The sequence below is a fragment of the Callospermophilus lateralis genome, chromosome 5 (genome assembly GCF_048772815.1).
Source record: "Callospermophilus lateralis isolate mCalLat2 chromosome 5, mCalLat2.hap1, whole genome shotgun sequence".
Classification (NCBI taxonomy): Eukaryota; Metazoa; Chordata; class Mammalia; order Rodentia; family Sciuridae; genus Callospermophilus; species Callospermophilus lateralis.
The window spans coordinates 45,741,468-45,756,132 of NC_135309.1; the positions used below are offsets into that span (position 1 = coordinate 45,741,468).

Here is a 14,665-nt window from a genome sequence, read left to right on the forward strand (position 1 = left end):
TTTTGGTACCAGGAATTGAACCCAGGGTTGCTTAACCACTGAGCCACATCTCCAGCCCTTTTGATTCTCAGACAGGATCTCACTAAGTGGCTTAGAGCTTCACTAAGTTGCTGAAGCTGGTCTCAAAAACTTGCAATCTACTTGCCTCAACCTCGGGAATTGCTGGGATAACAGGCGTGCGTCACCACACCTGGCTTAAGTGAACATTTTTACTAAAACTTTTTTTTTTCCAGAGTTTTGAGATTGCTAATGACCATGAGGAATCTGCAGGAGATGACTCGAGTACATGAGTGTTCCACACTAGGGACGGGGATGAGATCCCACTTTGGGAAGCAATGCCCTGGTCTGAGCTCCTGGGTTGGCCTGGGGCCAGTGGAGGGAGCATGTGACCAACAGGGCAATGGAGCAGAGGCTCTGGAAAACTCTGCAGCCACTCAGAACTCTGTACCTGGGCCCTCCTCCTGCAGAGGGCCAGTCCTGGGCCTCCCCTGCTCCTACCTGTGCAAGACAGGAAAGGCCTCTGCAGTGGCCCAGGGCTCCCCCCAGCTGTGCCCACCTGCTGCTCTCAGCAGGGCATCTTTCTTGGTGGACCTCCCAAAGAAAATTTCTCATGTGAGTTAATAATTCTTCCCTTCAATTTTCTGAACTGCTGTCCATCCCTTCTGCAAGGAGATTTGGCATTAACTCATTACGAAAAAAAAAAAAAAAATAGACTTCCTTATCCTAATCTCAGAAGGAATTCGTATTTGAAAGCCTGAAGTTGATGGCTATTATATTTCACGGACAGAGCATTAATGATTCGTTTCAAGATAACAAGTTAAAGAAATTGGAGCCTCATTTTAGAGGCCAGGTAAGGCACTTTTCTTCTAACTGCTTTAGAGTCGATTACATGATGATAAGTGCAGGCTCCAGAAAACCCTGTTGTGCAAAGTTCAGTAAATATCTTTAAGCAGAGAGAGCAATTACAGCCCAGCAACTACTTCTTGAGTATTTTAAGTCTTCTAACTATTCACATAAACATCTAAGATAATCAGAGGCCACAGGGGCATTTCAAAGGTCAAGCTAGAAAGCTGGGTTCAAAATTCTGACTACCTGTGACAGCCAGAGCCCAGGGTTCTGTGGCCCTGGATGATGACTTGAAGAAGTTTTGTATGCAAGAGTCCTACAGGAGTAACATCAGTTAGCAAGTATGTCTGAGGTTCCTAATCACAAGTATCACATCACCAAACAAAATCCTCCAAAATATTGCCTTCCTTATGTCACTCATCTGCTTAAGAACTTTCTATGGCTCCCTGTTGCTGAGAAAACAAAGTTTAAATTTGGTAGAATGGTATGGAATGACCTCCATAATCTATCTCCAACCCCTTTATGACTGCAATGCACTAAAATGCCCCATGCTGGGTCCTCCTTCTCCACCCGCCTGCCCATCCGGCTGCAGACCACTTCTATCACGAAGCCTCTTCCACCCCCTTCTAGCCCATATTTGTCCTCTGGAACTCTGAAAGTGCTTTTCAACAAATTCTATTCCTACAAAGAATAAGATTACCACCACAAACCCACTGCATTTGAGTCTCTTTTCAGTTTAGGAGGGGAAAAGGACTTCTCTCTGCTGCTGACAACTTGCACTGGATCTCAGCAATTCTCCTATTTTCTGGAAGATGAAATGCTCTGCATCTTCCACGCCTGTGGTTTATATTTCACCCAGTCGTGTCAGCCCTGATAGAGTGACCTCCCATTTTTATTGAGCAGCCCACAGTGTAATGGATGACATCTGCTGGGGCTGATATTTTAAGTGAAAGCTATTCTCAGCTCGGCCTGCTCTCCCCAGGGCTCTGTATAGAAATAGCCAACAGCGGCTACACCTCAGGTAGGAAGTGGGGCTACTCACAAAGGCCCTCTATCAACCCCATAAAGCCACGAGATTTTTCTGGAAGGATTCATCTGAGCAGACCCAGTTTTTAAGCCTGCAAGCTCAGAAAAGCAAGCAGGGGATAGGCCATCACTTCTAGGAGAGAAAAATCCTTGTTTGCATCTTTTTCCTAAGCGATTTTTAAATATCAGGTTGTTTTGGGTGCTTAAAGTTTCTGTGTGACCCCCTGTGCCCACAGAAGCAATCATTTATACTCCCAGCAATGAAATGATACCCACCTTTCATGTACTCCCTTCTCCTATGTACATTAGAGAAAATAAAAATGTCTGTCCTGGTAGGGGTTCTATACTTATTTGCAACCCGGGGAGAAGAGTACATCTGACAGCTATTTGATCCTTGTAGGACAAGAACCTATTTCTGGTTCTTAACTTAAAAAAAAAAAAAAAAAAAAAAGTCAGTTCACTGTAACCATCAGTCCAGTTGCCTTTGTGAGCAAAAACCTGCTAGGGACATCTGCAGAAGGGCTCATTTATCAGACAGGGACAGGGAATTTGGAATTTGTGGCTCAGCATCTATGAATATTGTTCAAAAACCAAGCTTTATCCTTTTAAAGAAAATTCTCCAATTTTGATCATTTTTCATGGGAAATCCCTAAACTAAATTACTAATACCTTCATACACATCAGGGTGAATAATTGAGATGTTTCAGTCATGGTTAGATCTGGAAAGCAGTGAGGCCTGGCAGCCCAGGGCATGGAGAACCCAGACAGCCTAGAAAGCAAAGTCTTCCTGTACACCCACCTTCACACCCCTAGAGTCCCCACCTGCCGAGTCCATGCTGCTTCTCCCACCCATTAACATATTCCACCCACTGCACTGACCTGCTCCTCTCTCCCTGCTCCTCCTTGCTGAGCTCCCGTGGGGTAGGCACCTCAGCTTCTTTGCTCTCTCCTCAGTATCTTGGTGGCTTGTACAACCAGGGTGAGCTCAGTAAAGATCTGAGAGGGATGGGATGGTCGAATGCATGCATGAATGCACAAACTATTGCACTCCTTCAAGGCATAAGTCAAAAGCATGTATGAAAATTTTAATACTAGTTCTGTTGGTAGGAAAGCCAGAGTCCAGAGTGAGTGGTCAATTAAAGTGACAAAGCAGAGGGCAGAAAAGGGCACTCCACACCGATGACATGTCAATACCTCCCTTCAAATTGACCGTGCTGTCCCATTTAGTACTCAAGCCACGCACTAAAGCTGATGCTCAGAAGCATGGGCCCTCGGAGACATGGGAGGCAATATCTTCCTCTGAGTCTCAGCGTCACGGCAGGAATGTACTTCAAGTGCAACCTACCATCATTTTCAGCAGCAGGGGCTGTGTCAAGAGCAGCCCCATGTGGAACAATGGGAGCAGGGACCTGATTCATGGCAGGTCCTTGTTGTGTCTTAAATAACTCACATGAGGATGTGGTTAGTGATTTACAACAGCCATCAAGATACTATTCTATGCCTGCTGGGGTGTATGGAAAGAGCCCTCTGAGGACCCAGTGAAACCCAAATGGTCAGTCAATGCAGAAACAGATTTCTATTTAGGAACCATGAAGTAGATACTTAACAAATGAAGTATCAGTGCCCTTGAAAACCTCCAGGATCAACGTTTTCCTTAGAAAATTTCATTTTTATGGCTCATGTGAATTGAAGAACATTTCTAGGAACGGGTTCTGTGGCTAAAAGCACTAGATTCAGCCCACAATTCACCAGCTCAGTCTGATAATCAGTCCACTATTTTTGTTATTCTAAACAAAACTAATCAATGATTGTACTGGTCAATTCAATTTAAAAAAAAAAAAAAAACTGTCTAAATTTGTCCTAGACATAACCTTAAATAACCACCTTGATAAAATAATTGTTATTACCCTACTCAATTCGGTCCCCCAAATCAATAAAACAAGACAGCTAGCTGGCCTTTGTGAGCATTAACAGCACACGAGGAAGGAAAAGACAGTATTTCTCATAGACTATACACAGCAAGACATGTTGCATTCCTTACCTTGGTCAAAGGGCTTGTTGGGATTCCAGTTTCTGAAATAATCATCCTAAAAGGAAAAAAAATAAAAAACCAAGGTCAGGTTTCAGGAAGCTTCTCACACAACTGCATAAACACTTGTCCTTCTCCCCATTTTCCAAAACACAAAGGAAAACACAACTTAGAAGTCTTTCCCCAAATAGGCATTAATGTCCAATCAAAAATACCAATTTACTTTTTAAATTCTTGTATTTTATACTGTATGCATTAAACACTTAAGATAGCAAAAACATTCCAGTCCAAAATGGAAACAGCACTGCTCTTCTTGGTTTGACACATAAACCCAGACACCTTCTATGAGCGAGGTGCATTTGCTATCAAGTATACCACAGGTGCTGCCTGGCTGCTCTCACTTATGATTAAGCCTCTGGGTTTTTAACAGCTGATAATTCAACTGTCAACATTTCTTTTACATGGAGGCATGTATCTTGCAGTGCAGTTTCAGCTTTCCAACACTCACAAAACCTACACAGAGGGCCATTCAAACGTTAGAATTAAGCAAAGCACACATTCAGCTTAATACCATTTGTTCTGGGCATGCAAGGATGGAAAAATGAAAGGCCAGTCAATCTAGTCTATTCATAACCACGTCTGTGTCTGTCTTGCACATAGTTTGCATCAATTTATTCTCCAAGGCTGGGCACTTTGTTACTTTGAAATTGTAAGAGCTAGGTCACTCACTGCTTCAGAGTTATACTAATCCCTTACCCACATTTTTTTTTTTTTTTTTTTTTTGGTACTGGGGATTGAACTCAGGGGCACTCGACAACTGAGCCACATCCCCAACCCTATTTTGTATTTTATTTAGAGATAGGGTCCCACTGAATTGCTTAGGGCCTTGCTAAGTTAATGAGGTTGGCTTAGAACTCAAGATCCTCCTGCCTCAGTTTCCTGAGCCACTGGGATTATAGGTGTGCGCCACCACACCTGGCTTCTTCCCCACTTCTAATAACCCTTCCCTTCAGATAGCCACTCACTTGGTCCTTCCCCTCCATACTTCTTGGCCCCACTGTTCCCCAGTACATCACTGTCAACAAAACTGAATAGTTTTCCAGGAGAAGAGGTGTCACTCCTTCCTATCCACCTCAGACTGTCTCTAAGGCCTCGGCCGCTTTCTAGTTAATATCCAACTTATTTGCTCTGTTTTAGGCAGATGCCTTGCATGCTGCAGATACTTTCAAAAAGATTTTCAAAATAAGGCCTCAATTTCTCTTCCGGAGAAGTTAATTTACATCAAAGTACACAATTAGTTTAAATTATTGTCCAGACTGTCTCCTGCTGCAGTTTATCTCCCACAAAATCTCCTGTGAATTTTATCAGCCTCTGTGTTGTTCAATTACCTGGCTTTATTAGATCCTTGTTGAGTTCACCTAAGCCTTTAAATAGATTTTAGGAAACTGGATTTAGAGTAAAATCAGAACATATTGCTTCTTGGCCAGTGACTCCATCTTCCAGAGCATGAATAAACATGAACGGGTTCCTCTGGATCCTGGAGATGCAGCATTAAACTATTTTTAACTCCAAGGAATTGGCCCACTTTGTTCTGGCTTTAATTTTCTGGCATTACTGACCTCCTCACCCAACTGGTTAGGGAGTCTCCAAGATCTACACCATGAAATATCACTGAGAAAGTTTAAAACAATCTCTCTTCAATATCTCCCTCCACTTTTCATTTCTTTTTTATTTTGAATTTCTGCTAAAACTGGACAACCAGTATTAAATTATTTTAACTTAAGGACTGATTGGTGGGTAAGAAATTTAGAACCTGATGTCTTGGTCTGATGCCAGTGTACTCTTACCTGAGACAACCCTCTTACCAATGGATGGTGCTGTTCACCAGGGTAAGAGAAGAAAGAACTCAAAATGAACTTGTTCTTACCACCGGAGGGAAAAAAGTAACACACTGTCCATCCTTCCAACTGCAGTTTATCAATGCTCTGTCCACACACAGGGGACAGCGCCATGTCCAATGGCAATGTGACAGCTTATGAAACCTTTTCTACTTGAGTATGCTGTACTGATACATAGAAGCCCTTGGAAGCTTGGGATGTGTGTCTGACAGGGAAGGGCTGGAGCCAAAGACCAGTCCCTCTGCTTCAATATCACATGTCACATTCTTTTTGATGTCAAAGAAAGGTTGGAGCAAGTCTCAAGAACTGAATATTCTCTAATCATCCCAACATACTCCATAACTGGGAGGAAATATTCTTCTGGACCTTGTCACTTTCCCAGGTTAACTACGATTGTCATTTTATATATTTCTTGGGGAAAACCATGGTTTTAAATGTATAACCTCTTAAAGCAGATATTTGCATTAGAATATTTAAAACCCACTGCAAATGTAATAACACTACCTAATTACTGTCAAAATGTGAAAGAACACCTTGAGTAAAAACTCATTATGCAAAATAAGCCCTTCAAACAGTCCCCTGCCCAGCAAGGCCAAACAGGGAAGGAAACTTATTTCCTACATCTGATTGCTTCTGCTCTGCCTCAGGAAAGGAGATTGCCAAAGCAAAAACCAATGAGCCAGAAGCGGGTGAAATCTTGGGTGTCACGGCTTTGGCTGCAGCTGATAGAAAAGCCCCATCAGGGGTCAAGATCTTGAGTACGTGTAAATATTCTACGCACCAGAGCCCACTTGGGGGATGGTCAATGACTATGGGGGAGGAGACTTTGCAGTCACTGCTGCTGTCAAGGTCACAGTAAAAGCCGTTGAGGCACACGTGATCACCCTTCCACACACACCAGCCACACAGTGAGTTCACACAGCCTGGGGCTGCTTAGATGAATTCCGTGTGTCTGGGATAATTGCTGGTAAGGCAACATCAAACCTACGTGCAAAAAGCTTAAAATAACAGAAGGCATCTCCCAGAGTTTCAGCTCCTGGCAATTTGCTAATCCTTGTGCCCTGCCTGAAAATGGAGGCTCCCAGGACATAAAGACAGCTGTATGTGGTCTTGAACCAATGCTCTACCAATACTACAGCTAGTCACTTCTCCAGGGCCTATGACCCAGGAGACATAAGCCAAGCTTTTATCTTACTTTCTAACTTAATTAAAATATACAGGATATATATGCTATTGCCAGTTCTTTTGTTTCTACCCCGGGAGACAGTGTGCTTGTCCCCACACACCTAACCCTACAGTATCTGAAAGTGTGTTCTTGTAGCCTGGTCCTCAAAATCTAGTCCAGATGTCAGCAAGGTCCAGGACTTTAAGAGCTCTTATCTCTGACCTCCTTCATGGCCCATGAAAGTTGCAGCCTATTGAAATTCAGACTTTGGTGAAAGGCATATTGGGTAGATGAAACTTGTCAGATGAAATGTGTCTGAGTTGGCCTTTTGACTGGTAATTTTATCATCTAGTGATACAGCTTTTTTTTTTTTTTTTTTAAATAGACATGCAGGGACCACAGCAACAGTTGACTAAAACATAAACCTTACTAGAAAGATGCATATCTAAATATAGCCATTTATTAAATTGAATAACTCCCATTAATGTATTATACTGGTTTAGCGATGAAGGATGGCAGTGTTACTCCCCATGTATATTTTATGGTCCACGTTGCAGAATATCATTGTGTCAGGCCTCCACTGGACAAAGTGGAGAACAGTTTGCTCTAAATTCTAACTATCCCATAGGAGGAAAGGCTGATTCCATTCCACTGGAATTTCATAATTGAAACTCATCCAACTCTTTTTTTTTTAGGGACTGTTAAAAATACAGAAGAATCTATTAGTTTCAACAGAGGCTCAAACTTGAGCACACTGACGGATGCCTGAAATCATGAAGTATCCCAGGGCAGCAGGAAAATAATCCTAAAAAGTCAGCACGAAGATCATAGCAAGAAAGTGGTGAATCATTACAGGTCTAGATGAGGATGAAGAAGGTAGAGTTAGGGGTAGAAGAATTAGAAGCTGGTAGTGATCCTTGCTACTGGATTTTGTTACCCTCTACAGCTGATTGACATAGGTAAAACAATATTTCTCCATTCATCTCACTAACTAAATATCACATTATTATAAGGATGAAGCTTACAAAATTTTGGGCTCCCAGTAGCTGGTGCAAAGGAATTAACTCTGGGTTTTCAACCACTTTAGGGATATTCTGTTCTGATCAGCATCCATGAGAAATAAAAAAGAATATGTATACATCTATGTGTATATACATATTTATATACTGCATATATAACCCTACAAATTACATATAATAGACATTAGTAAAGACATGTCTACTAATAGTTAATAGGAGTAGCGTAGATGATGTAACACACACAGAGTTGGCTTTCTGTATCCGTAGATTCAACTGAAGAGGATCAAAATTATTTGAAAAAAAAAAAGTGTCTGCCTTGTACATGTATAGGCTTTTTTTGTTATTATTCCTTAACTAATATAGTTTAACAACTATATCCTTAGTTTTACATTTTCATAATACATTTATATTGTATTAGGTGAGTCATCTCAAGATGATTTAAAGTATATGGGAGGATGGAGCAGGTTACATGCAAATGCTACACTATTTTATATAAGGGACTTGAGAATCTGCAGATATTGGTATCCTCAGGGGTCCTAGAACCAATATCCCAAAGATATTAAGGGATGACAGTACATGCCAAGAACATCCCATTCTATAATGCATCTTCTAATGTAATCTTTAAGTCTGCCTAACACGAAATGATGCCAAAACACTCCTGCTATAATATGGGTACTTAAGTTTTTTGATCAGGGATGATCATAAGCAATGGGAAAGTCTATGGTTACAGTCCATTTAGAATGGGAATGTGAATTTCCTTTCCCTGTGCCAAGCCCAAAAATGGCTGATGCAATTTAGCTCAAATATTCCCCAGGGATTTGCCTTTCAAGCGGCGCCTATTTCAGCTCCAAAGAACGTCAAAGCCAACTCTGAGGAAGTGCTGGGGGGTAGAAACAAACACAAGCCACTCTGGAAACCCAACTGCTTTGGCTGCTGATTATGAGGATGAGGGTATAATTTATTATATACCACAGCTTCAGATGCCACAGATCAAAGGCATTTAGCTCACATGAAACAGATAATTTCTCCCTCATACATATTTTAGCTAAACCGTTTGAACCCTGCAGTTTCATCAGAAGATTACCTGAGATAATACAAATTACCAGCCTAGAAAGTGAATGGGAGCTGGGGTGAGCCACGCAGCCCTGAACAGAAGGAAGCCAGGTACAGCAAGGCATGGCAGCCACTGTGGGGTCACCTGTGGGCCCACTGCAAGGAAATACCAACAGGAGAAGCCCTGCGCTGCAAGGTCAAGGGGACTAAGGCCAGGTCTGCAGATCCCAGATGAAGGCTGACTTAGCTACACAAAACTCAAAACTTTCAGAAAGAAATCAATTAAGGGACTGTAGCCAAATTGTTCTCAAGGGGATTCAGTGCAAACTGGTTCATTTTTCAAATTGCTTGACTGGGGAAAAAAGGAAGATGGGCTGGGTGGTAGGTGAGAGGAATATCCCTACAATGATAACAGAAGTCACTAGAAAAGTGATATTTTCAGACAATGCTATGTAAGGGTACCCACTATATAATGCAATGTTTCCTTGTCATTTAATTTTTGTGCAATGGAAATCCCTGCTAATCAAGCTACTGTGAGGTACAAAACACTTTGTTCACTGTAAAAGAAGTTAGTTACCCATACAGTCACCTTACCTCTGAGCTACGTCCATTCACATCTCTGGACAAGCAGTGTGCTCTCTGTGTACTTCAGGCAGGCCTGTCCCTCCCTGTCCCTGGAGAAGAGCCCCAGTGGGAATTCTTCTGAATGAGACAGCCCAGTCACCTGGCCCAGCTTGGACAGTGATTTGAGGACTCCCAGACACCACCCACGAGACCCCTGTCCACCAGGATCTAGGAGCTATGTGCACTATAGTCCTTCCCTGTGCACATATTACCCACCACACCTGGCTAGTCTGCTGAGCAGGGCCATCCTTACTTACCTTCATATTCCCTAAGGCATCACTCAACAGCACTTGATAAATCCCTGCTGAATTGCATCAAATGGTAAGGAAGCTGTATCAGCTCCCGTAACATCTCTGCAATCCCTGTGAAATTCCCAAAACTGCTGCTGGTGTGTGTAAGCACAGGTGGGTGTATGTTTATACACACACCCTAAATCACTTTCATCCTAAATAGAGCAATTCTTTGATAAATTGATCTGACATTTGGTGTAAAGTCCTGCAGGCCTTAGACAAAATGATTTAGAAAATAACAATGTCAGTTGCTCTGCTCTTTCAATAAATAACCCACCAGTAAAACACAGATAATAACTGACAATCATACTTGTACTGTAACTAATGAGAAAAGATAAAGCAGCAAATGGACTGTTTATATGCATTTGATAAATTGCATCTCCTGGATATACCAATGAAAGACAAATGTGTGTGATACCGGTTCACTGAACAAAAACAAATATTTACCACCAAGATTTAGGATGCAGGATAAAATTTACATGTCATTTGGCAACTACTTTGATGCTATGTCTACATACAGTGGAAAAGTCAAAAACCTACCTCAACTTCCTGAGCACGAAAGCATTATGAATGAGAAAAAAAATAAAAGAATCACATCAAACAATAGGAAGGAATGTACACATTTTTGATAATTGCATCAAAATTTCAAATTCTTATAACATTAGAAAGGTCACAGCTAGATATCATCTCTTAAGTCACCTACCATCATTCCTTTGCAAAGGTCCCATCATTCATGAAGTTCACGGGAAAGGACTAGAAGTTATGGGGTAGAATAACCAAAATGGGAGAAATCTGAGTGTGTTCCGTGATCTATGCACTATTACAAAAGGACTAGCAAAATCATGATGAAATCCAAACATCCAGCCCTGGTGGTCATCTGCAGGAATTTCAATGGGCCTGTGACATCCGTCCAGAGGGCCAAATTCAATTAAAGAAAAAATCAAGATAACATTAGGGACCAAGAGTAATAGACCTTTTACATTCCTGCAAAGAAATTGTTTTGCCTTGCAGCATCAAAATATCTTGGAGGTGGGCTCAGACCTAAGAAAGCATGAATTTATGGTATTAGGACGTATGTGAAATGAATAGGATTGGTATGACCCCTCCAGCTGATTAAAGGACTAGTGCCATCACAAGGAGCTTTCCCTGCTTGGGGACTTTTTGTCAGCCCATCTAAGCCAAGGTGAAGGGAAGTGACTCACTAACTTGCTCTTTTCCCAAATAGAAAATAAAAGTTAAGCCTGAACAAGGTTTCTTCTTAAAGCTCTGTTTCGCATTTGGGATTTTCTTCTGGGGATATAAATGGGCACAGGATGCTCCATATGTACTCTGACCAAGACAAGCATGTCTTTGCAGACTCAAAAACACCAATACCTTTCATTGTATTAGCAAAATTATCAAATTGTCTGAGCTAACCAAGAGCAATCTTCTCAGTACCTTGGAAGAAGAGAAGAGGTTAAGGAAAAGGAAATACTAGAAACAGGGCAGGCTTTGAAGCAGATGAGGGTTCAACTTCCAGCTCTAGCACTCACGCGCTGTGAGGCCTTGCACAACCCACTTGGCTTCTCAGAGTCGGTTTCCTTATCCATAAAACAAGCCACTTGTACCTACCTTGAAGGATGATCTCAAAGATTCACAATCATGATACAAAGTGCCCAGTATATTATCTGGCACACAAAATTAATAAATAAAAGCAATCATTACCATAGGTACTTGTATGACTGCACATTTGTTCGACACTACATCATATACAACCAGAGAGTTGAAACATTGTTTTCTGCAATTGTGTACAATGAATTGAAATGCATTCTGCTGCCATATAGACCTAATTTAAATTAATTAAATAATTAATTGGTTGATTAATTAAACAAACAAAAAGCAATGTTCACATTCGTCTCCAGAGGTTTATGTTAGTGGGACATCCCAGGTACATAAGGAAACTTGGGTTTGGGAAAATAATGATATGTTTAAAATTTCAGTAATGTGACTTCTTATACATTTGAATTTTACCAATTAGGCCCAAGTGAAGGGAGACCAATTGCAACTGGAAAAATAATTATGAAATATTTTAAGTGCATGTAATTTTATTAGTCTCACATATGAGGAGTGCTTGAGAAAAAAAAAATTCAGTGAAATATGAAGACTCAAGCAGGCATGATTCTGTTTAAAGACCAGATTCCCACTCTCTTAAGTTCAATGACCCCCACCTATTAAATGGACCTGTCTATAATACTCACCATTGGGCTCTTTTGTTCATCAAAAGTGTGGTGTTTGGACCACTGTAAGGTATTAGATATCATATAAACAAAGTTTCAAATACGATTAACTGCAGCTTGATAAGGAAATGACCCCGAAAAGGCCAAATTTCTGTGTAATCATCAATTTACACTGAAAACAGATGGGGGAACCCTGAAAGGGTCCATCTCGCTGGCACACCAAACAAGGCCCTTGCCATCTTGTATCATGTAAAGCTTTGTTTCCCAGAAAGTACAAGTTACACTGGCCCGAGGCCCAGCCTTGTCCAAGTATCACAGATTCCAAATTAACTAGGTCCTGCCATCTTTCTGAGAATGTCCCCTGCCCCCACTCCCAGAGCTGGCAGGCCTCCATGAGCAAGGCAGATGCTGCCTTTTAGAAAACTAAACATGAGCTAGGAATGGATTCCTCACTCCTTCCTCCCCACTCATTCTCTCTGGGAGGTACTAATCTCAGGGGCTGGCAAAAGCTGTGTTGGTTGATGACTGAGGTGACAGAGGAACTTGACATCAATCCCTGCTTAAAATATCAGCGCAACCTCCAGGCTCATGCCAACCCACTAGCTCTACTTGTAGAACCTCCCCAAGACTTAACCCCTGCAGAACCTTATTATCTCCCTGGGGCCATGCTCCAGGGAGACAGTAAATGAGCTGATTTTTGGACCTGCAATGGCCCACACTCTCAATTTTCAAAACTCTGCCCCTTCTGCCCCATTCTGTGCCTGAAACAGGCTTCCTCACCCCTCCTTGATTAACGTGTACTGTTCTACAGAACCCCAGTTTAGACCCTGCTTCCTGTGGAAAGCTCCACCTTGTCCCTAATCCCTCTGCACCTGACTAAATGTTCTGTGCCCCTATGCTGCCCCCTACCAAGTGCTGAAACACCCACATAACCACAGCTGGCTACTCTTCTGTGGCTTGGCTCCATGGATGGCAATGCCTAGGGCCAGGGCTGGATGGCCTCCCCACAGAACCTCAGCACCTAGGGCAATGCTTATTCTTAACAAGTGCATGCAAACATCTACTGAATAAGCACAGGCAACTCAGCCTGGCTTTTTATGTCAGTATCTTTGATTGCCATTCCCTAATTTCTTTCCCTTTAACTAAAGACCATAGGCTCTGTGGCTGGAGTTTTCTGAGGAAGGTGAAATAGCAACATAAACTGGGGGACCAGTGGAAATGATGTCAGAAGGGTTCAGCAGGCTAGGTCAGGTTGCACATGAGGTGTATAGAGGAACCGCTACTTGATATCCTCACCCCACTTATGCCCCAAGTCACTCAAGGAACATGCACACTTTAAGTCTTGGTTCACCAGAGCTAAACTAAAATCGGATGCAAGAATTTAGCACCTGCATCCAATGGAAGTACAAATCAAAAAAAAAAAAAAAAAAAAGAATTCCAATTAAAAAAAACAGTAACAGTAATATTAATAATTATCACTACAATAATAGCAGCTACCACTTAGTGGTTGGAATCTGTTTGCCCCAATGCTGATTTGTGTTTTATTTAACCCTTGCAATAACTACCTGAGTAGAGCACAAATCACCACCCCTGCATCATCATTGGGGAAACTGAAGCTTAGATGAAAATCACACAGCAAGTGAGAAGCAGAACCAGGATTTGAGCTCCAATTTTGCTAGGCTTTAAAGATGATGTTTTCCCCACTACACACCCTGCCTCGATGGCACCATGTGAAGGGAGGGGCTGTGAGGCATGTGAAGACTGGAGACCCTAGAGAGAAGGCATGGAGCTGGCTACCACGCAGAGATGGACTCTGATGCTTACAGGAGACATCAAGATATGGGAGAGATGAGTGCCCAGACCAGAGTCCTCCCGCAAAAGACTTAATACCATTGCTGGGATCTTAGTGAATCTGAAACCTCAGCTTTTCCATATGAGACATGGGAGAATAGAAACACCTACCTCACCAAGTCTCTGTGAAACTGGACGGAAAGTCCATCTGTTGTTCTGGCCCAGGAAAGCAGGAAGGATGCTCTGACTTCCCAATCCACACTTACCCCAGGCCCAGCCTCACTAAGATGGCTCCCCTGGCAGAAAGATGGCCTTCAGGACCAAGGACAGCACCCTTGCTAGCTGGCCTCCAGAGGTGCACTGGAGTCCCTTGGACTGAGTGCTATCTCAAACCTGTCAGCGCTGGCACTCCCAGAAGCAGTTCAAAGTGACACACCCAACGCTGACATCAAAGTACTGAACAAGGAATGGCAGCCTGGGCACCAGGCCTCTCTGGAAATCTACAACCCTCGGCGCGAAATTTCCACTAGCTGCATAGCTCTGGCTGCCACCACAGCTCCCAACCCTAATGTTCAACCTCTTCTCTTCCAAGGAACATCCCAAAAGGGCCGCAATAATATTGCAGCCATTCACAACATCCTAGAACTGTCCCAGCACCACTCTGCCAATGATCTTCTACATCCTGAGGCCCCAGACTTCAGACCACTT

General features: G+C 42.4%; 1 protein-coding gene across 3 annotated transcripts in view; it reads right to left on the minus strand.

The window, feature by feature from the left end:
• The window catches only part of Spock1 (SPARC (osteonectin), cwcv and kazal like domains proteoglycan 1), a 479,091-nt gene that overhangs the window by 261,874 nt on the left and 202,552 nt on the right, over positions 1–14,665 (minus strand). For all 3 annotated transcript variants that reach the window (XM_076855871.1, XM_076855869.1, XM_076855870.1), the window contains one exon: positions 3,914–3,959. In XM_076855871.1, the coding sequence (XP_076711986.1) occupies positions 3,914–3,959 (46 nt within the window). The remainder of the gene's footprint in view (positions 1–3,913; positions 3,960–14,665) is intronic.